This window comes from Phodopus roborovskii, unplaced genomic scaffold (assembly GCF_943737965.1).
Source record: "Phodopus roborovskii unplaced genomic scaffold, PHOROB, whole genome shotgun sequence".
NCBI lineage: Eukaryota > Metazoa > Chordata > Mammalia > Rodentia > Cricetidae > Phodopus > Phodopus roborovskii.
In genome coordinates, this window is record NW_026126408.1 from 10,467,444 (window position 1) to 10,491,395 (window position 23,952).

Sequence of the window (23,952 nt, forward strand, 5' to 3'; positions counted from 1 at the left end):
ACTCTTCTTTTTACTACTGAAACATTTCTGGAACACACAAACCAGGTCAAAAAATAATTTTCCCTCCCAAACACACTATTCTATCTGTGTTTAAAAATTTATAAACAAAATAAAAATGTGATTTTTAGGAATTATCTGTGATTTGTTTTCTAAATTGGATGACTGAAAATTTATGATAAAGGTATTTTACCAAGAAATAAAGTGAGGTGTTACCTTTAAATATAAATTTATGCTTAACTATTGGTCTGATTTGAATCTGAAATGACTCAAATAGGCTCTTGTTTAGATGTTTGATCTTCAACTGATGGTACTGTTGTGTTCTAGAAGTTTGCAACCTCACCTTAAGATTTGTAATCTATTTTGAGATGGTTTTGTAAAGAGTGGGAAGCAGAGATAAAGTTCCAACTGAGGAAATATAAATTCCTAACACAATTTGTTGAAATGTCCTTTCTCAAATGTTTGATTTCACTTCCGTTGGAATCAGATGACTACAGATGCATTGGTTTATTTCTGGCATCTCTTTTCTATTCCTTTAGTCCGTGTCTTTTTCTAACCAATAGCATCCTGTTTAGGTCACTATGTTTCTGTAATATATCTGTAGTATATACTTGTAGTATAGTGTTTTCTATGTCTACAGCATTTCTCTGACTACTAAGGGTGTTTTGCGCTTCCATCTCTATTTTAGGGCTGTCTTCAACTAGGTTTTGTTTTTGTTTTTGTTTTTGTTTTTAAGACTGTCAATGGTATTGTGAGGGAGTATTGCACTAAAGTGTAACTTGCTTTGGGTAGTATAGGACAATTTAATATTCAAATTAATCAATGAATATCTTTCCTTTTTCTATTTAATTTTGTACTACTCAATCTCTTAAAGTTTTAACTTTTATTTGTATGTATATTTATGCCTGTATGTATGAACAGGTGTATGTGGGTGCCTCCTGAGTGCCTCACTATGCCAGGTTCAATCTTATCTCTTATTATTTGTCAATGTAAATTTTCTATGGTCTCAGTATAGGTCAGATGTCCAAAAGTTGTTTTAGGCTTTCCTAATAGCATACAGTTGTCCATAATAATCCCCACTGTTATATTTAATACTTGTCCTTAAATGTTTATTTGAAATTGAATTTATTTAAGGATTTTCCTTACCTTACTTTTTCTGATTAATCTTTGAGGTTTGTCAATATTGCCACTAAAAAAAATCTTTCCCATGACAGATCTCTTTTTTATGTTTATACATTTCCATTTATTTCTGTTCTGATTATTATTTCTTCCTTTTACTAATTTTATGCTTGGCTTATTCTTGTTTTTCTATATCCACTAGAAGCGTCATTAAATTATTTATTTGAAATCTAATTTTTATTTTGGGCTTATTGCAATAAATTGCCTTCATAAGTACTGTTTTTACTGTAGCTCTTGGATTCTGATACGTTATATATCGACTTTTGTTTGGTTTCTTCTTCTTCTCCTCCTCCTTCTCCTTCTTTTAACTTAATTTGTTTCACTAATTGTATTTTTTAAAGATGTATAGGCACATGAGTGTGCAGGTACACACCAAACACTTAGAAGTAAGAATGAGCACTCAATCCCTCAGAGAGAGAATTACAGGCAGTCCCAAAATGCCTGGATTGTTTCTTGTGTTTGGGAATCTGAACTCCAGAACACATGATTAATTATCCACCAAGATGACTCTGAGCCATCTACCCAGCCCCCCACTTTCACTTATCTTGAGGAACTCTTTCCTCTAATGCTAACTTTTATTTGAATTTTTGAGTTCTTTACTCCAAGGTTTCTTTTTCATAATCCCTATTCCTTTGCTGAATTTCTCATATCATGAATTATTTTCTAAATGTTGTGGAGCTGTCTGTATTCATCTGCATCTCATTCAGTTTCATTATATTTATTCTACAGAATTCTTTCTTAGTCACTCTTCTATTTTTTCCTTTGAGGTCTACTGTTTGACAGCTACTATGCTGTAGATTAGAATGGGGTATTTAAGCTGACTACAAGTCTTGGACAGATTGTAGCAGAAACTTGACTGACAAAACACCTTCAGGAAAAGAAGTAAAATAGGATCATTATACCATGATATATCTGGTCAATCAATGATCAAAACATCATTTTGTGGTAAATGACTGTATTAGTGATTTAGACACCTTTCTAAATAATCAATGTGTCCAAATAAAATAACAAGAGAAATGAATAAAGTAATTGCTGTGCAAGCCCCCACAAAAAAAGCTAGGCATGGTAACATGAATTCATAATCTCAGCTCTGGGGGCAGGGAGAAGTTAAGGAGCAATTCTAAGTCTCACATATTACAGGAACAGAACATAGGACAGTGAGGCTGGAGAGAGGGCTCTGCAGGTAAAGGCACTTGACGCAAAGCCTAAGCACCTGAGTTCCATCCCTAGGACCCATATGCTAGAAGCAGCACCCAAAAGCTGTCCTCTCATCTCACAGACATGCCATGGTAAACGCGTCCTCTGCTGCTTGAACACATACACACAATAAATAATAAATGCTATCTTAGATATCTACCCCCCAAAAAGTACAATACACATTCACATAAAATCATGAATATATATATATATTTCACAATAGGGCTATCATAGTATCCCAAACCAAAAACAATCAAATTATTATCAGATTGTCAATTAATCCTGAGTTGAATGAAAGAACATCCAGAAAATAGACCACATTTAAAAATTCCTATAAGTTTTAAAGTGTTTAACAAAGGGCTAAAACCAAATATTACATCAGTGAATGAGAAGAAATCAATACAGTAAGTTCAGGGGAAATTACCTGTGGATCTGATCTTGTCTACTAGAACGAACTGGAGCTAATCCATCTATTTCATCAAAAAATATTATAGAAGGCCTCATCAAATATGCCTAGCAAAGAAAAAAATTAAAATAAATTAATTTTTCACTTTTGAATTGAACTTTATACTTCCTGAAAAAGGAACATATTAGCAAATAGTTCAACATGCAACAAGTATTTAAATGTACACAGTAGAGCTGGGGAATGTAGCTGAGTGATAGACCATTTTCTTAATGTGTACAGGACCTGGGTTCAATTGGTAGATTCAAAAATAAAAACAACAAAAACAAAAAACACCACAGTAAAGAGGAAACAGCAGCAGAGTCAGCTACAAAGTGTCCCACAGTCCACAACTACTGTTTTATCTTTTTCTTTACTAATGAAAATTGAACTCAGGACTTCACAGATGCTAGGAATGTACTCCACCACAATCCGCACACTACCCAGTCACTAACACTTGTCTTTTTAACAGAATTATAAATCCAAATTAGCTTCCATATAAATACATAACATTTGTTATTACTTTTAAAGTCATAATTTTGAGGAAAAGCGCACATTTCATCAAGCACTATTCACCCAAGAAAACAATGAATAAGCAATAAAGTAAATATAAATAAATAATTTTTTATAATCTAGGGCCACAATCTTAACTGAGACAAACATATACTCCTATCTCTACCATGATAAGACTAAAAACTATAATAGCCAATATTCTAACTTCTAACTTTTATTGCACTATACAACATGCATGCATTCCTGTGAATTCTTCAATCTTCTGTTACTGTTATTTTACATTGTTTTCAGTCATTATTTTCTCTTAAATTATTCAGGTGGCATATGTGTGACCTAGCATTAGACATTGAACACAATAGAGTTTAGATCATACTCATTACTCTTTCTGTCTAAAAAACAGTAGTTCTGACAATACTTTTTTTTTTTTCTTCTTAAGACATGGTCTCACTTTGTAACCCTGACTGTCCTGAAGCTTGCTATGTAGACCAGGCTGGCCTTGAACTCACAGAGATCCAGCTGTCTCTGCCTCCCAAGTGCTAGAATTAAAGATATGTGCCACTACACCCTGCTCTACACTAGTAACTTTTAAATGATATTTGAATTGTTTCACCAATTACATATCACTTTTTGGAATAAAAGATGTTTATTTTGTTTTGTTTTGAAATTTTTATTCTGTAGCCAAGTAGGGTATGGATTTCAACATAAGACCAGGCTGGCCCCTGAGTCTCAACTGTTAGGATTAGAGGTATCAGCCAACAAACCTGGCTTGCACCACAGAAATGCATGGCTAATAAATTCTTGACTGTACTTTTCTTCACATATCTTTATAGAGGCATAATCAAATATAAAATGAATCACCAAATATAACACACTTCCTTCACTAAATCCAACAGTCGTGAAAAAATGGCGTTAAGACTAATTTTTTAAGATACAGGAAATTTGTGTTTTGATTGTTGTTTGGATTGTTTGTTGAGACAGAGTGTCACTCTCTAGTTAAGACCAGTCTGAGACTGATAGCCCTCCTAGCTCAAACTCCCAGGGCTAGGATTATAGGTACATGCCACCATGCCTGTTTTTTATTACCTAGGCTCACCTCAGCATCAGGAGTGAGATTTCCTTTTATTTATTTCCTGTGATTCTAGGGGACTGAGCCCAAGGCCTTACACACACCTATTTCCCAAATAATGGAAAATAATTACACCTTTAAGGCTTACAATTTAAATTAATGATCCTACATTTCACATACTAATTAGAACATGTTTCCTCATAACTGTATTTGCAGACAAAATGTATTAAATATTTTGAATATTCTTTTAAAAGATACCCTTGAAATATCTGATTTTTCTTACCTGATCAAAAAGGAGCCTAAGTTGCCTTTCAGACTCACCAACCCACTTGCTCAAGCAATCTGCTCCTTTACGCATAAAAAAAGCCACCTTTTTGTCTCCTTGACTGCATTCATTAGCAAGTGCTCTGGCAACCAAGGTTTTACCTGTGCCAGGAGGGCCATAAAATAAACAACCCCTAGAAGAATAAAGAATCAAAAAAAAAAAAAATGTATTTAGAGATGCTGCTGATATAAATGATTTTATAATAAAGGAAATTCATATACAGGTTATCAAAGAAAATTACTATTATCATCAATGATAATACATATAATGTTAGATTGCTGTAATTTTAAGCATAGATAAAGCTTGTTCTAGTATATCCGAAAAAGTTTCACTTTGCTGAGTCCTCAAAAGACAAAACTCTTGCAATCAGGAAAGGGCTAAAAAGTATAGAACAATTCTGAAAGGCCTGGAATTTCTTATCTCCTTTGAATTTCAACTTGTGCCTGAATGACTCTCTAAACAAGTACAAATTGGAAAACAAGCCTTTGAACTCTAAATATTGCCTAATCATCATTGTTAAAACATGTCAAATAAATATATGAAATTTTTACAATCAAAACATAATTAATTGATATTCACTCAATTAAAAACAACTACAATAATAATAAACATCTAAGATACTACATACCTTGGAGGCTGAATTTTAAATTTTTCAAAAATTTCTGGATATAAAAGAGGAAAAACTACCATCTCCTTCAGAGCATGTATATGGTGACTCAATCCACCTATGCTATCAAACCGCACCTTGGAAAAATAGGGGAAATTTTAATATAAAGTAACTTCATAGGTTCTAAAACTTTGTTTTTGAGTCAACATCGTACTATGTAGCCTTGTCTGGCTTGGAACTCTCTGTATAGACCAGGCTGGCCTTGAGCTCAGAAATCCACCTCCCAAGTGCTAGAATTAAAGACACCTGGCCCAGGTTCTATAAATGTCTTTAATTTTTGAGTTCCATGACTCAGAAATACATTCCTTCAGAAATTTTTGAGCATATACACAAATAAGTGTAGAAAAACAAAGTCAAAGCTAAAACTCAACTGAGGCATATAAAGCTATCTACCTTTCAGTAATCAAGTAACCCAGGAACAAGTTCAATGCCAAATCAAAAACATTAGCAAGAATTGATACAAGGTGTCACACTTTCATTATCTCACATACCTTACTCATCCTCAGCTTGTGTAACACTGTCTCCCCTCCCCAACTCCCAGGTAAAACTGAGTTCATGGATAAAGCAAGAAAATCTTTGCCACTACTATGGCTCTCCAAAACACAACATAATCAGACAAAAATTTATTCTTTAGTATGTAATTCTTCTACTAAGAAGAAATTGACTTTCCCCCATAGGGACAACAATGAAGATCTGATACAGCAGAAATGACAGAAACTGTTCTTCTCACTTGTAAGTTACACCGATTAAAAGAGTCTGTAAAGAAAGTCTAGAAAAGCTGCCTAAAGAAAACTGTATTGAATGTTAACAGTGATTGCCTACTGGACCCTGGTGGAGCCCTTCCCTGGCTTCATTCTGCCATGGAACCTGGAACTGTCTAAAGAACTATTTATTATGACAGAAAAAATAAACTATAAAAATTGATGTAGGTCAAAACCAGAAACATTTTAAAAGAAGCTAAATTTTCTTTTCTTATATATGCTGTCAAAATAGAATTGACTGGCAGAAACATCTAAAGTTAATAGATTATAAGAGTAAATCAAATCAAAAAGATAAAGTCCTCAAGAAATGTACTATTTCCTAGGCATTCAGGATATATATAATCTAAAATTTCCTTTAGTCTTAGTTAATGAAACAAATATTTTACTCTATGTCTTTGGATTGGAGATAACTAAATTTTCATCTTCAATAGTATATTTGATAACTACTTTTAAATCACATATAAGAATCAGTTAAATTACATTGTATGAAGATGCAAGAGACCCAGAAAAACTCAGATAAATTATGATTATGATGAAATATTTCAAATTACATTATGATCAGTACCCCCCCATCTCCCCCCCCCATATCTTCATAAACTTGGTTCTTCTCATACCATATACCCTCCTCCTTGGGGTATAATCAGTTATTTTTCTACAGTGTTTGCACTGATAACACATACCTGAATTTCTACCCCAAATATTTCTTATACCAAACCAATCAACTACTAACAAGTAACTTCTACTTAAATATGCCATTGAATTAAACCTCCTTCCCATCTTATTCCTCCTCTTAAATACTCTACTTCAGATAATACAGCCACCCAATACCTATCAAGACTACCCATTATCTACCTATTTACTTAAACACTCAGTTTGTTTCTGTCATTCACCAAAAGCAATTAATTCACTAAATTCCATCATATTTGAATATCGTAATTCTCTCAAATCCACTTATTTCTCTGCAATTCTATTTTCTATGGTTATTTTTGCTCAGGATTATTCTACAAATACTATCTAACCAATCCCTGGAATACTAGCCTTGCTTCCCTTAAAACTCATTAGCAACATCACAGCCAGAATAAGACACATAAAATTTAAGTCTGATTATGAAATGAGGTAATTCCTACAACAACCCACTGTTTCTTGTGGTATGCAGAATTTCTTAGCTTCATTTCCTATCTGCTATTGATTCTAGTAACACTGAAAGGAAAAACATTTGACTTAAGTAGCACACGTGACCAAGGTTTTGAGGACCCAAAACACACTCATGAAACTGTTAATACTGGTCATATCTGAGTTTCTACTTTTCCATGTGTTGTTTTTAGAAATAAGGAAACTCTTAAAAACAAAACAGAAAAACTACTTCTGAAAGCATTTACCAACTTACTGATTTATCAATGTTCATTGGATCAACATCAGCCAAACTTGCACCCACTTTCACCCGTTCACGGAGAATGCCGCTAGCTAAATCTTCTGCCCTGAAGTTCACAGGCAAACATCTGAAATGTATAAAACATGAAGACAAATGCATTAAAACCTTCACAATAGGGGGCCTGTGAAATGGCTTAGTGGGTAAAGGCCAACCTGGTGACCTGAATTGGATCTCTGGGACCCACAAGATGGAAGGCAAAAATCAAATTCCACAAGCTGTCCTCTGACTTTCACACATATACGCAATGATGCACAAAAATAAATAAATGTTTAATTTTTTTAATCCTTTCCACTTTAATGTCAAAATAAGTAAACAATATCAAAAGGCTTCACATTTTAAACTTCCATCCGTAAATACTTCTCAAATGACCAAAACCAGTTATTCAACACATAAAGCAAACTCAAGCATTAATCTGTTTTGTCACAGAGCTTAACCTCTCCCAGTAGGAAAGCTGGTAGCTTGGTGCTTGGTGTAGTGTTATGATCAGGAGGATCTTTAAGACATGAAGCCTGGCCAGAGGACCTCTGGTCACTAGGGACAGACTACCAGAAAAGAGTAATGCCTCACATGAAACCCTGGTCACTATCCAGTCTCAGTCCCCCATTTCCTACTTTACATCTGATATCCTCTCTTCCATGTACTCCTGCCATAATGACATCTGCTATGATGTGATACAGCCACAGAGGCCTATTACCAAAGAGCCAGCACCATACTGTATGCACTCAATCTCCAAAACTACATGCTAAATAAAATCCTTTTCTTTATAAAATACTTAGTCTCCAGTGTTTCATTATAGTGCATGAAAATGGCTTAGTATGGGGGGGGGGGGAGGGATGACTCACAATATGGCATAGCCTCAAAAGTGGAGTTTCTATGAAAACTCCAACTTCACTAACATTTCTGAATCCTGAATCCTAATTTATCTTTAAATAACATATGTAGATTATCACAACCTGGGGATACAGCTTAGTGGTACAACACGTACTCACTCTGTAAGTTCTGGGTTTGATTCCAAAACCATCATTCATTCATTCATTCATTCTCTCTCCTTCCCCCCCTCTCCCTTCCCCCCCCCCTCAATCCCTCTCAGAATAGAAGATCAGATTGAACAGGCTTTAAAAACTTGCACTTAAATTTAGATTTTAAATGGGTACAGTGGCACACATGTCTAGGCTGAATGACTCAAGAAGGTAAGACAGGAGAATCCCTTGGAGCCATGAGTCCAGCCTGATCAGCACCAGGAGACCATGTTTCAAATAAACAGACTTACATTCTTCTTTTACATCTTTTTACCATCATCTGTAAGATTTGTTTTTAGTACATAATTTATGTTAACTCTAAACATGGTTAACTAAAAATTAGCTATATACTTGCTAAATGTCAAATTACTAAACAAATTACCTTTGTTATTATAAATGTAAAATAGAAAGTTTAATAAGGTGGTGGTGACACACTCCTTTAATCCCAGCACCCAGAAGGTAAAGGCAGATAGATTTCTGAGTTTAAGGCCAGCCTGGTCTACAGAGTGAGTTCCAGGCCAGCCATAATTACACAAAGAAATCTGTTTAAAAAAAAAAAAAAATAGAAGAACAAACAAACAAAGAAAATTCATTCAACTTTTAAAAATGTAATTCTGTGACACGTTGCAGTTACCCAGTCAATTATTCTACTTAGGCAAACAACAATGAAAAGAAAACAAAGGTTTGTTGTTTGTTTGTTTTGTTGTTTTTGTTTGCTTTTTTTAAAGCCAAAATTCCTGTGTCGGGTGGCACACACCTGAGATCCCAAGCATTCAGTAGGCTTGAGGTAGGACTTTTAGTTCAAGGCCAGCCTGGGCTGTGCAATAGAGCCCTGTTCCTGAAATAAGTGTGAGCTGGAAGGAAGGAGAAGGAAAGATGGCATTACACCAGGCTAGCCAGTGTAGCCTCTCCCTCCATTTCCTATTCAGCATTATTTGACTTTTAGTATTTACAGACTAAGTAATTTAAGAGACCTACACAAAGACTAGATTCCCCCTGTAAGAATTATAAAGTAGCATTACCTTAAGTCAAAAAATATTTAAAATACTGGGATTAAAGAAATAATTCAGCAGTTAAGAATACTGGCTGCTCTTGGAGAAGACCAACATTCACATGGCAGCTCAACTGTCTGTAACTCCAGTTCCAGGAACCTAACACCTTTGGCCTCCATGGACACCAAGTATGCACATGATACACATACAAATGCAAGTAAACACACATATAAAATAAAAGCCAATAAATAAAGGCTAGCAAGATGGCTCAGAAAGTTAAAAAATCATTTGTCACCAAGCCTGATGACTTGAGTTCAATCCTAGGAGAACACATGTCAGAAGGAGAGAACTGACTTGGAAAATAACTGAATATACACACACAATTGTACAATATTTAAAATATTAGCATTAAAATGCCATTATAATTAAAAAAAAAAAAAAACCTTTTTGTTTGTTTTCCAAGACAGTGTTTCTTACTGTAAATGCCCTGGATGTCCTAGAACTTGCTCCATAGATCAGGCTGGCCTCAAACGTGTAGAGATCCACCTGCCTCTCATCTGAGTGATGAGATTAAAAGCATGAGCTACCATACCGAACAAAACCGATTTTTAAAAAGAAAAAACTGTTTTTCTCTTTTATCATAAAGACAACAATAAAGAATTTACTGACCTGTTTCTTGCTCTTGCCATACTTTTTGATTTCCTTCTTTCAAAGCGTTCTTCATCAGAAGAAGTTGTATCACTACTATGAATAGCATGCTTTTTCCTCCTGTTGGAAAAGGAAAAATATTAAAGCCACTATGGTGTCTATAGCTTTCTAAAATCCGTCTTCTGTGTCTTTTGTTTTGTGTGTGTGCTTGCTTGCTTGCTTTGGTGGTGGTACTCTTAACCCCAAGGTCCTAGGAATGCAGTCCACAGCGGAGGTAAGACATAGCCTGCTGGTAGCATTATAAAACACATTCTTATATCTATAATTAGCATGGGAGAAAAATCCATTTATTCACACAGAAAAGTTTATTTAGAGCACCGACTTCATGCAGTTCACATCTCACAAGGAATGAAGTGGTAAGCTCCACAGAGAGGAATGACAAGAGAATAGACAGCTCTAATTTTTTAAATATGGAAGTTTAGAAAGTAGCCAAGTAACAAACTTACACTCAAATTTAGAGAATGTCATTGTTACAAGTATCAATATCAAAAAACAGGACATTTACCTTCTTTATTCTTCCTTTCCCAAATTATCAGAAACAGTTCAATCATTTTAAAAAGTAAATATACTTGTTTACAGGAAAATAAAGGCTTTTACTTCCTACTAAAGACCCTTTTACCCTGTTTGAAATCTTACCAATACATAAAATATTTTTAATGAAAAATACTTAGCCAGGCTTGATGGTATACATCTGTAGTCCTAGGTATTTGGGAAAAAGCATGAGGTAAGAGGATCTCTTGAGCCCAACACCAGCCTAGACAACAAAATAAGATCCTATCTCAAAATAAGTAAACAGGGGGCTGGGGAGATGGCTCAGCAGTTAAGAGTAGCTGCTAGAGGATCTAGGTTCAATTCCCAGCAATCACATGGTGGCTCACAGCTATCTGTAACTCCAGTTCTAGGGGATCCAATGGCCTCTTCTAGCCTCCAGAGGCACCAAGCATTAAGTGTTGCACAGACATACATGCAGGTAAAATACCCATTTTATGTAAATATCTAAAATAACTAAACAAAAGGAATAATTTATTATCACAAGCACATTAAGGAATAACTAGATCTATTAGATTAGAGTCATTCCAAAGAAAAATAATAGTGTTAAATTATTATATAACTGACCAGACACTTTAGAAAACACTTTTAATCCCAGCATTTGGGAGGCAAAGAGAGATAGGCATGTTAGTTCGTGGCCTGCCTGGTCTACAGGGTAGTCGTGCCTATACAGACAGAACTTGTGTCAAAAAAAACAGAAGAAAAAAATTTATTATATAACTAATCTAGAAACTAAAATAATTTTAAAAGTTTACAATATTGCACCCTTTCAACATGTCCTGACTGAATTTATCACAACCAAATGAAATTCTTCATTCTTTCAAATTGTGTACTTCAAGATACAGACACAAACAAGAAAACTAAATCAGACTTAAAAACTTCTGGCTGGGTATAATGGTGTATGCCTAGTTATCCCGGCACATAGGGAATGAACTGAGGTCTACTGTGAGACCTTGTTTCAATCAAACAAACAGGTAAACAAGCAAGCAAGCAAGCTTCCACATCACAAAGGACACAATTACCAGAGGGAAGAGACAGCCTAGAGAAAGAAAATCCTTGCCAGTGATTTATCAAATAGGGGATTACTACCCAGAATATGTTTTAAAAATCAAAAAAATTAACACAAAAAGACTATCTATAAATAGGAATTATAAAAGAAGAAGCAAGATGGTCACCACAAATTCAAGCCAGGGTAATATAGAAAGGAATTGTCTCTAAAACTTAATAAAAATAAAATGACATATTTCTCAATTTCAAAAGCTCTGTAGCTACTAGTTTTGTTTTGTTTTTAAGGATAAAACAGAGAAGCATCAAAGACCTACTCCCCAAGTATGACTGGCATGAGTATCTGTATTCCCAGCTACTCGGGAGCTGAGAAGCAGGAGAATCATGTGAACTAGACACTTCAGTCAAGCCTGGGCAGAAAAGCAAAATTAGTTTTCTCAAGGGAAAAAAACTAGTCAGTGTCTCAAAAAATGACAACATGTTCTCCAATCAACTCTTATGACATCAGAGACTGTGTTGCTTTAGGACATGAAAATTTAAATTAATTAAAAATTAAATTTAAAAATAAACTATGGCCAGGCTTTGATGGCACTTCAAGACAGGTTGCAAAGCAATACAGAGAAACCCTGCTTAAAAAAAAAAAAAAAAAAAAAAAAAAAAAAATGAGAAAAAATAAAATAAAATAAACTATGAACCGACAACAAGTCATATGTAGGATGATAAATGTCACTAATGAAAGAATAGAAGACAGCCACGAAGGAGGGAAGAATGAAAGGATACAATTAAGTATCCTTTTTCATCAGTAGATGCAAATATTCTCTTCTTTCAAATCAAGCACAACTTACCTGATATGGCTTCTTCTTGCTGGCGACCTATGAATATCAAAGAGTGTGTTTTCCCTCTTTTTTTGATGAGCTGGTACTAAAAGAAAAAGACAGGTAGATATAATAGCAAACTAATAACCCCATGCATGAAAGAAGCATAAATTGCCACTGTTAACTTTCTATGAAAACCTAGCCATTTATCTTCGGTTTCTACCCTCTTGTTTGGAAGCATAATAAAGACAAACACTTTGTATTAGTACTATTTTGCTTCAAATAAACATTCTAAATAGATGTTAATATTTCCAAAGGTATAGTCCATTTTTAAAAATTTGTAGTAGGGAACAAGACTGCACAATAATATCCAAGGAATAATCCCCCACAAAGGCCTAAATATAAACAAATCTTTATGTACGAAAATATCTTCACAAGCTGGGTAGTGGTAGCACACCTTTAATCCCAGCATTTGGGAGGCAGAGGCAGGTGGATCTCTGTGACTTTGAGGCCAGCCTGGTCTACAGAGGGAGTTCCAAGGCAAGCAGGACTATGCAGAAAAACCCTGACTCAAAAAAGCCAAAAAAGAAAATACCTTCACAGAAGTTAAGAAACCAGGTAGGAATCACAGTACTTGGTTACATAATAATATTAATATTAAAACATGTACTAGAAAGAGTAGGAAGAAAAAGTTTACACTGCCTGCCTCACACCTCTCCACCTCCAAGCAGCAGAGCACAAAGAGGAACACAATCCACTTGGAATAAAGAGATACAAGGAAGCACAGGACTACCTGTATCCCAGGACCAGACCAGCCACAGTAAAACCACACAGACTAACTCCAGTCTGGCTAGTACATGTGGATTTATCCTAGAAATCTGCCCAAGCACTACAAGATGGACTCAAGGCCTGAACTACAACACTACAGTGAGCTACATAACTCAGAGACAGAAAGACCTTAGCCATGGATTTTAAGCATGAGCCTTAGCAGCCAAGGACTTAGAGACAGAGAGCTGAAGGCTCACAAACACATGTGTGCAGGTGTATTCTTCCATGAACGCCAGAGGCTGACATTGAGCATTGTGTGTAATTCTCTTCCACCCTCAGCTGCCTGCCATCAACCTATGCCTCTAAAACCACATAATCCCAAATAAACTCTCCATTAAGTTGCTTTTGATCATAGTATTTTATCACAGTAACACAAAAGTAACTAATACAGAAGTTGATTCGAGGAAAAATGGGGTTGTTATTATGAAAAAACCTGACCATGTTGGTTTTGAAGGGTTATAGAAGGCTGTGGGACATTCTAGTTGGGAGCCTAGAAGATAGTGACGTTGTCAGTATGCTGACAGCAATACAAACTCTAGAGGCCTGGCTCAAGAGATTTCAGAGAGGATATTCCCAGCAACTAGACTGAACACCATTTATGTATCATTTTATAAAGAATCTGGCTGCCTTCTCTTACTGTCCTAAGAAGGATCCTAAGAGAGACATATATGGTCCCCCTTAGAAGGGGAAAGTGACAAGATGACAAGAGCTCCTGAGCAAATTGGCAGCATGGGGAGGTGTAGGTGAAAGAGGAGGGGAGGAGAACAAGAGGGATCAGGAAGACTGACACAGAGGAGGAATAAAGGACAGCAAGAAAAGAGATACCATAATAGTGGGAGCCATTATAGGTTTAAAGAGAAATATAGCGCTAGGGAAATGTCCAGAGATCCACAAGGATGACCCCCAAATAAACAAATAAATTAATAAATAAATAAGACTCTAAGCAATAGTGCAGAGGCTACTTAAATGCCCTTCCCCTATAATGAGATTGAGAACTACCTTAAATGTCATCCTAGAGCATTCATCCAGTAGCTGATGAAAGCAGAAGCACACATCCACAGCTAAGCACTGAGCCAAACTCCTGGAATCCAGTTGTAAAGAGGGAGGGACAAGCAAAGGGGTAAAGACCACACTGAAGAAACCCACGGAAATAGCTGACCTGACCAAGGGGGAGCACACAGACCCCAGATGTAAAACTGGGGAACCAGCATTGAACCAAACCAAGCATCCTGAATGCGGGTGTCAGTTAGGAGACCTAGACAGTCAATGGGACCTCTGAGAGTGGAACCAGTATTTATCCCTAGAGCAGGAATGGACTCTGGGAGCCCATTACCCATGGAGGGCTACTAGCTCAGCCTAGATACACAGGGGAGGACCTAGATCATCCCACAAATGATATGACAGACTTTGATGATCCCCCATGGAAGGCCTCATCCTCCCTGATAGGTGGATGGAGGTGGGATGAGGGGGTTGATAGGGGACATGGGAGGATGGAAGAGAGAGGGAACTGGGATTGATATGTAAAATAAGATTATTTCTAAATAAGAATTATAATAAAAAATATTGGTCAACTCTAAAAAAAGACATTAAATTTAAAATAAACTGCTTTCTGTGGTGGAGGAAATTTTAAGACAGTATATAGGATTGACTCGGTATCATTGTAATTACTGATAACTTGTATGCAGATCTACAATTTTTAAAAAACCAAAAAGGATAGAAAAAATACAAAATGTACACTTTGGGGAAAAAAGAGCACCAGGACATTTAATGTTACATCCAGGTCATATGCTAAAAGATTGCAATTGTTGAGGAAAGGCCAACTCTACACTGGAACAATGAGAAAGGTGCCTTGAGTGTAAGACCCTATCCATCCGTGGTAGATTGAGAGATGTCCCTGTAAGTCCCAGATATCTGAACACTTGGTTCTCAGTTGGTGGGTATTTAGTAAATGATTAAGTGATATGCTCTCCATGTCTTCCACTTGTGAATCAAGATGTAAGTGCTCAACTGCTGCTCCAGCCTCCAGTTACCATGTGATCACTCTGTCGTCAGAGACTGTGACCCAATTAAACTCTCTTATATGTTGCCCTGGTCCTGGTTCTTTATCACAGCAACAACAAAAACAGCAGCCAAGCTTCTAACTTATGATAGGAAAAAGCCTAAGGGGTTGCTTGCTCCTAGAAAGCAACTATTTCAGTATGGAAAGTTGCTACTGATGTAGTTGAAGGGCATGAGATTCTACCAAGATGGAAGCCAGACATGGCATTATCAACCACAGGGTACTAGGTTTTGAGGCATTAAAAATGCCTCTCTCACTCCCTGGCCATCTTGGAGGTTGGTCTTGGCTGAGGGTTGTTCAGCACCTAAGGAAGATAGTGGTCACAAGGAAGACAAAAAAGTGTTTGGAGTTGATCAACTCTAGGTTCCAATTTGTTATGAAAAGTGAAAAGTATGTGCTGAGATACAAACAGACCCTAAAGATGATCAGACAGGGCACAGTGAAATTGGTGCTCCTTGCCAACCACTGTCCAGCTATGAAGAAATTTGAAATAGAACACTATACTGTGTTGGCTAAAACTGATATCCATCACTACAGTGGCAATGATATTGAATTGGACAGAGCATGTGGAAAATACTACAGAGATGCACACTGGCTGTCAATGACCCAGGTGATTCTAATATTACTAGAAGCATGCCAGAACAGACTGGTGGAAAATAAACCAGTAAAGTTTCCTTTAATAAAACTTTACCAGACCTCCTTTAAAAGACAAACAAACAAACAAATAAATAAATAAATGCAAGAGTGAACGTGCTGTAGAGTCTTCCTGTGCAGTTCCAGAGAATCGCTGAGACTAAACAACATGTAATAATGTGAAGCTGCTATCAGAAAAGGGTCCTGAGAATCTATTATGTGCAGCTGTGAAAGTGAAACCTGGGTTGTAGGAGACTTCAAGATGTTGGAGATGCTAGAGCCATGAGACAGAGAGCTGCATACAGGAGTGAAATCAGTCCAAGAGATAATAATAGCAAAGCTGGAGGGGGAAAGCCATCTAAGCCCTTTAAAACTAAAGTCACAGATAAAAGACATGTAGCTACAGGATTTGGTGTTTCCTACTAGGTTTCTGTCCTGCTTTGGTCCAGTATTTCCTCGTGATGTCCCCATTTTTCTTTTGGAGTGGGGAAGTATATTCCATGCCATTGCATATTGGAAACATGTAATTTGTTTTTTCTTTTACATGGGATCTCAGCTAAAAGTGTTGAAGTTAGACTAAATGCATTTCATGGGCATGGGAAGAAGGAACAGAATAAGGAATAGTTGCCATAGACTCAGATATTAGAAGACCAGTTGGTAATGCTGTTTGGAAAGGTTATGGAACCTTTAGGAATGAGTCTTGGTGAAAGATACATGTCACTAGGAGTGGGCTTTGAGAATTTATAGCCTCATCTCATTCACAGCTTACTTTCTGCTTCCACCATGTGATTAAAAATGTGATCTCTTGGCTTCCAGCTGCCTGCTACCACGCCTCCCCCACCATTATGGCCTCTCCCTCTGGAACTATAAGCCCAAATAAAATCTTCCATAAGATGCCTTTAGCCTTGGTGCTTATATCATAACAACAAAAACAAAGTAACCAGCTATTACAATGATTGATGAACACACTGATGTTGATACACACACATGATGAAGACACTGATGTTGATATTTACACACACATACACATACACTCACATACACATGTGCGCACGCGTGCACACACACACACACACACACACACACACACACAAACATTTACCGCTGGCAAGTAAACATGAGAAAATGCTCAACCTCATTAGAGAGACTCAAACTAAAACTCCAATACACACCCTACTATAACTGGGTCTTGCCTATGATTCCCAGCTACTTGGGAAGACAGGAGAGGTACAAATTCAAGGCCTGCCTGGTCTACAAATTAGTTCAAGGCCAGCCTTGCAACTTAGTGAGACCATGCATGCTTAGTAAGACCTTGTGTGTGTGTGTATGTGGGGAAGGGTGATGAGATGGGGGATCCTGCTTAGTGCTAGAACACTTTTGGGGAGTGCACAAACTCCTAAATTCGATGCCCTGCGCCCCTACAAACACGCACAGAGCCATACTAATTAGACTAGTCATAACAAGCATTGGCAAGAATCAATTTTCACAACTAGTTTACTATCTGTAGTTAGTTTTCTCTTGCCACATTAATGTGAGCTCTGTGGTTCTAACTCAGCCTGTCAGGTTTTGTCAGCAAATGCCTTTACTGTTCAGCCATCTCACCAGCTCTGGAGCACAAACTTTTTCTTTGAGACAGGGTCTCATTCTCTAGCTGGCCTAGAACTTACTCTGCAGACCAGGCTGTTGTCAAATCCATAGATAACCACCTACCTCTGCTTCTCAATGCTAGAATGATCAAGAGTTATGCTAGGAACATGAACTCTTTTCTTTAGTGAAGAATAAGACAGGATATCTCTATGTAGCCCTGGCTGGGAGCATAAAATCTAAATGAAAATGTCACAACCATTCTAGGAAAATGGGTAATCTTTTATAAAATTAAATATACAAGCCTAACCTACCCACTATGCTCTTAGAATTTGCCTGTTTGACCTTGTTTGGTTTTGTTTTTGTTTTGTTTTGTTTTGCAAGACTCAGGCTCCTATAGAGTCCTACTGGCCTCAAAATCTAGCTCCTTCTTCTATCCCAGACTTGGAGCTAATATTAAAGATAAGTACAAATACACCTAAAGCTAGAATTAATCCATAAAAATGACTAATAAAATAGTATACACCTATAATGAGTATTACAATAATTATTCTGAGTGAAAGAAAAGGCAACAATTTAGTATTTTAGTATTTCAAAACTGGGTATTGTGGCTTGTGCCTATAATTCCACCACTTGAGAAACTGAGGAAGGATGATCACCATAAATCTGAGGCCAGCCTAAGCTACACAGTAACTTCCAGACAAATCAAGGTTGAGAATGAGACTATTTCAAAAAAATTAAAATGAAAACAAGCAAACACTTGTAATTTCATTTATATAAAATCAAAAACATGTAAAGCTGATTTAAAGTGACAGCAAATAGATAAGTACCGCAAAGATTAATACAAGGGAGACACAAATGACAGAGTAGAATACACACAAGTGGTTTGAGGAAATCTGGGGGCTGGGCATTAATGAGTATATTCCTTGTCATAATTATTTGATATCTTCCCAGGTATGTACATATTACAGAGTTTGTCAAATTGTAGAATACAAATACATGCTTTGGACATTATTTCAATTAGGTTCAGAAAAAGAAAAAACAACCAGAACAAAACATCATAATAATGATTTCCAACCTTTTTTCTACTAAAACACACTCTCTCAGCTGAAACAATGACTCTTAACAAGAACAGAGGGATGCCTGAAAACTTAAAAGACCTCTAGAGAAAACTAGCAAACTTCTACCAATCACAACTTTAGAGTATAAAGGGGCTGAAGAGGTGGTTCAGTGGTTAAAAGCACTAGCTGCTCTTCCAGTTGCCCCAAGTTTGAGTCCCAGCACTCACATGGCAGCTTACAACCATCTGTAACAGGGAATTCTCTACTGGCCCTTGTGGGCACCAGGAATACACATGATGCACAGGCATACATGTATGCACAGACACATTTGCAAGCAAAACACCCATACACATAAAACAATTTTTTTTTCTTGGAGACAGGGTCTCACTACATAGTCCTGGCAACTCTAGAACTCTCTATATAGATCAGGTTGGCTTCAAACTCACAAGAGACCCACTTGCCTCTGCCTCTTGAGTGCTGAGGTTAAAGGACTATACCACCACGCTTGGTCGAAATAATTTTTTTTTAATTCTAAGCAAAAAAGATTCTGGAAAACATTATAGTAAGTAAATAAAATATCACAAAAGAGATTGTCTTGATGACAAAGCACTTAACCAGCATGCGCAAAACCCTACATTTAATTCCTGCCAACAAAACAAAAACACAGAACAAAACATACAGGCAAATCTATGCACACAGCTAGTAGTAAGTAGTCAGTAGCCAAAGGAATAAAAGGAAGAACAAGTGACTCCGCCGGGCATGACTCAGCACTGCCAACAGACCTTAGCTGTCAGCTGCATGTGTACACAGAAGTATGCAGAAAAAGAAGCACAGGATTTACAAGAGACCGCATTATTTTAAATTCAGCACTGTTGTTTTGTTTTGATTTGATTTTTGAAGGGGTGGGAGGTCTTACCAAAGATGAACACCTGGGCTCAAGCGATCCTTTTAACTTCACCTTCCTGACCAGCAAAGACCATAGGACTATACCACTGAGCCTAGTGGTATAGCTCTAACTTTGGTAGAGCTACTCAGTTACAAAAAACAAAGAAGTTGTTTGGAGTCACCTACCTATTGGAGGTGCTTGGTATCGATCCACTGTTTTTCTTTGTCTCAAATTATATGGTCTATCATTTTCTTCTCCTTCTGCCTCTTCAACTTCTATGTCTCCATCCTCCTCTTGAGATTCTAGTTTCCATATATGAAAAAGATAAAACACTTTAATCCACAGGTGTAGTTCTATTCTACAACTATTTACTTTTATCCATTTTTTTTCTGCATACGTGACTATTAAACTGTTAATAGTTTGATAGATAATAGCAAAAACTAGCATAACCAAAAATAAACCTAGGTAAATATAAAATCAAACTTCTTCTTACCAATGATCAATACAATTCTGAGAAAATAAACCACTGTGGGCCAGGTGTAGTGTTGCACATCTTTGATCCCTTTGATACCAGCACTCAGAGGCAGAGGAAATAGATCTCTGCAAGTTTGATGCCAACCTGGTCTGCATAGTGAGTTCTAGGACAGCCAGAGTTACACAATGAGACCCATCCTCAAAATTGAATAAATGGATGGATAGATGAGAGAATGAACAAATAAATAGCAAGCCACTGTGATCATCATACTCAGTGTCTTGATTTTCTTGGGAGATTTATTTTTTTGTTGTTGTTGTTTTGGGGTTTTTTTTGTTTGTTTGTTTGTTTTTAAGACAAAACACTCATACAATAAAAAAAATAAAATCTTTTGTTTGTTGTCTTGTTTGAGATAGCACCAAACTATGTAAATCAGACCAGCCTTGAACTCACAGTGATCCTCCTGCCTGTACCTTCTGAATGCTGGGACTGAAGATGTATACCACCATGCATAGCTAAATAAAAAATAAATGAGTTAAAACAAACAAATAAGTAAATACGGTCATGATGGCAAACTCCTATAATCCTATCACTAGGAAGATGATGGTGAGTCAGAAAGTCAAGGTTATCCTCTGCTACATATGAACTTAAAGCCAACCTAGCTATATGAGAACCTGTCTGAAAAAAAAACAAAAATTTTTATAACTAACCAGGCAGTGATGGCACACACCTATAATCCCAGCACTCAGGAGGCAGAGGAAGGTAGATCTCTGTAAATTCAAGGCCAGCCTAGTCTACATAGTGAGTTCTAGGACAGCAAAGACTGTTACACAGAGAAACTGTCTCAAAAAACAAAAACAAATTGTTTTCAAAGTGCAGAAAATCTTAATCAGTGTACAAAAACTTTTTTTTTTTTTAAAGACTGGGTTCTCATGTACCCTGGCCTACCTCAAACTCTGCTAAAAATGAGCTTGGGCCCCTGATCTCCTTGCCCCTCTCTTTGAATGCTGGAATTAGAGGAACATGCTACCTCATCTCAATCATGCTGTGCTAGGTGCTCTCTAAATGAAATCCACTGACTAACTGAACCACTTCCCTGGCCCCCAGTCCATGCACAATTAAAAACAATGCCTGGTCAGTGCTTAAATCACACTTAATTCAAAGGTATGTATGTATGTATGTATGTAATTTTTTAATTTAAATTAAAAACAAGCTTATTTTACTTATCAATTCCAGTTCCCGCATCAAAGAACTACTCTTATTTAAGGTAGATGCTGAAGAAATGTACAACTTTTTGTTGCCAGTGTAACAGTTTGCTAGGCCTGTTGGTAATAATTAAGCATAACTGCATAACTGATCACATTTTAGTAGGAAAACTTAGGTAAAAACTAAAAGGCATCGGGACACAGACTTTAAGGGTACTGAAGCTATATAGTTAATGACATAAAAGATTTCTTTTTTTTTTTTTTTTTTTTTTTTTTTTTTTTTAAACAAGAGTTTCTCTGTGGCTTTGGAATCTGCCCTGGAACTCACTCTGTAGACCAGGTTGGCCTTGAACTCACAGAGATCTGCCTGACTCTACCTCTTGAGTGCTGAGAATAAAGGCATGGGCCAATACCACCCAGCAAGAGATCATACCATGATAATCATCTAGACAAAAAAATTAAATTATAATGCACTAGTTTATCTATAGCTATGCTATAACATGTATGTGTACAACTTTTTAACTACAGAAACTGCAAAAATAATATAAAAGCATGGAAAAATGTTAAAGGTACCAATGAATGATATGAAGTGAAGTAAAAAATTAAATGTGTATGTCTTTATATTTAGTCATAACAAGTTAAAGTTTATTTACAGTCTGACATTTCTTACTGTTAGCTTACACATGAAGTCAGCGAATATACTACTACTTATCTAAATAATAGTATAAAATACCTATGCTTTAATAAGTTTTCTAATACTTCAAGAAAAACAATTTTTAAAAGACTTTGTAAAACAGCACACTGTGGGACTTGTCCCTTCCCGGCTCTGTGAGGAAAAGGCTACCATAAATGCCCTTCCCGGATGTGAGATCAACAACTAACTTATCCATGGAGCCCTCATCTAATACCTGTTGGAAACAGGAGCAAACGCCCATACATAAACACTGAGTCGAACTAGAACCCAGATGCAGATGGAGAGGACAAGACCAGGCTGCAGAAACTCATAGAGACAGCTTAACTGAACAAGGAGGAGCTAACAGGCCACCCGACTGATAGCTGGGAAGCCAGCATGGGACTGATTCAGGCCCCCCTGAATATGGGTCTCAGCCAGAAGGACTGAGCAATCTAAGGGACCTCAGACAGTGGAGCCAGGATGTATCCCTGGTGCACAAAAGGACCTTGCTAACACATCCCCCATGGAGGGATAACTGCCTTAACCTAGAGACAGGAGAGAAGCCCTAGTCCCTACTTCACATGACCTGTCAGATCTATATGACCCCAACTGGATGGCATTCCCCTACATATGGAATTGGGATGGGGGGATGGGACGGAAGGGTGGTTAGGGTGCATGTGAGAAGGCAGAGAGGGTAAAAGGGAGAGAAGGAGGGAGACAAGGAGGGAGAGGAGGGAAAAAAGGAGGGAGAACTGGGATTGACATGTAAAATAATAAATTAAATAAAAAAAATGCTTTGACTCCAAAATTTAAGTTGAAGGACAAGTTACTGAGGAAAAGGATTTCTATTTTTGTTTCCACAGAAAATGAAAAGCTGTGGATTCCTTCCAGACTAATGTGGTTTGATCAAGCCAGAAACAGAGTACCAGGTGATCCTACATTCAAAACAGCTGGACAAAGCAGCCTTACAGACTAGAGCCAGGATTTCTGCATCTTCTTAGAATCCCCCATGACAGCACCCCTTACCAGCAGGAAGTAGTTTGGAAAGAACGATGCCCAAATTCCCAAATATTGTGTATAAATGTTTGTTTTCATTTAAATGGACTTGGTTATATAAAATAAATAAATAAATAAACAGCACACTGTGTAGTATGAACAAAAATTATATTGGAACCTCTACATATTCAGTTTTTGTATGTAAAGGCAAAAATCACAACACCAAGCAGCACATTGGTAGCATACGTCTTTAGTCCCAGCACTCGGGAGACAGAGACCGGAGAATCTCTGTGAGTTCCAGGCCAGCCTGGAACTACTGAGTGAGTTCCAAAACAGGCTCCAAAAGCTACATAGGCAGATCCAAAAGCTGTCATCTCAGAAGAAAGAAGAAGGGGGGATAAAAAAAGGTGCCTTCAGTAAAACAAGAGGGCTAATCTCCTGGGCAGACTAACCCACAGCCAAATCTTCTTCACACTAGTGAACTCAATAGACACTTCATTTTGCCAACCAAAGGAAATGAAAGTTCAGATGCCAGATAAATTTAAATTACTTCAAATTGTACAATATAACCCTAAAAGGAAAAAGAAAAAAAAAAGCAAAACAACCCTACTCTAATTACTTATCTATTGTATCTCTCTTCTTCCCTCCCAACAGATTTCTAGTTTTTCCATCGCAAATGGCTTTACGGACCTTCTTCCTCGCCCTCAGTAGAAACTTCATGATGATTCTGTATCCCATAACTATTTCTTCTCAATGATTTTCTTCGCCTTTTTACTCTTGAATACATATCCATATTTTCCTTTTAAAGAAATAAATTTGTCAAATATTAATATAGCATTTGTACTGTTATAAAAAATTCAATAAATAAATTGTTCTTGCTCAATATAA

At 36.8% G+C, this 23,952-nt stretch overlaps 1 protein-coding gene across 3 annotated transcripts in view; it reads right to left on the minus strand.

Moving 5' to 3' along the window:
• The window catches only part of Atad2b (ATPase family AAA domain containing 2B), a 134,207-nt gene that overhangs the window by 84,964 nt on the left and 25,291 nt on the right, over positions 1-23,952 (minus strand). For all 3 annotated transcript variants that reach the window (XM_051181697.1, XM_051181696.1, XM_051181695.1), the window contains exons 6-13: positions 23,755-23,863; positions 19,904-20,020; positions 12,698-12,773; positions 10,260-10,358; positions 7,535-7,646; positions 5,348-5,463; positions 4,678-4,852; positions 2,798-2,886 (exon numbers count right to left, since the gene is read on the minus strand). In XM_051181697.1, the coding sequence (XP_051037654.1) occupies positions 2,798-2,886; positions 4,678-4,852; positions 5,348-5,463; positions 7,535-7,646; positions 10,260-10,358; positions 12,698-12,773; positions 19,904-20,020; positions 23,755-23,863 (893 nt within the window). The remainder of the gene's footprint in view (positions 1-2,797; positions 2,887-4,677; positions 4,853-5,347; positions 5,464-7,534; positions 7,647-10,259; positions 10,359-12,697; positions 12,774-19,903; positions 20,021-23,754; positions 23,864-23,952) is intronic.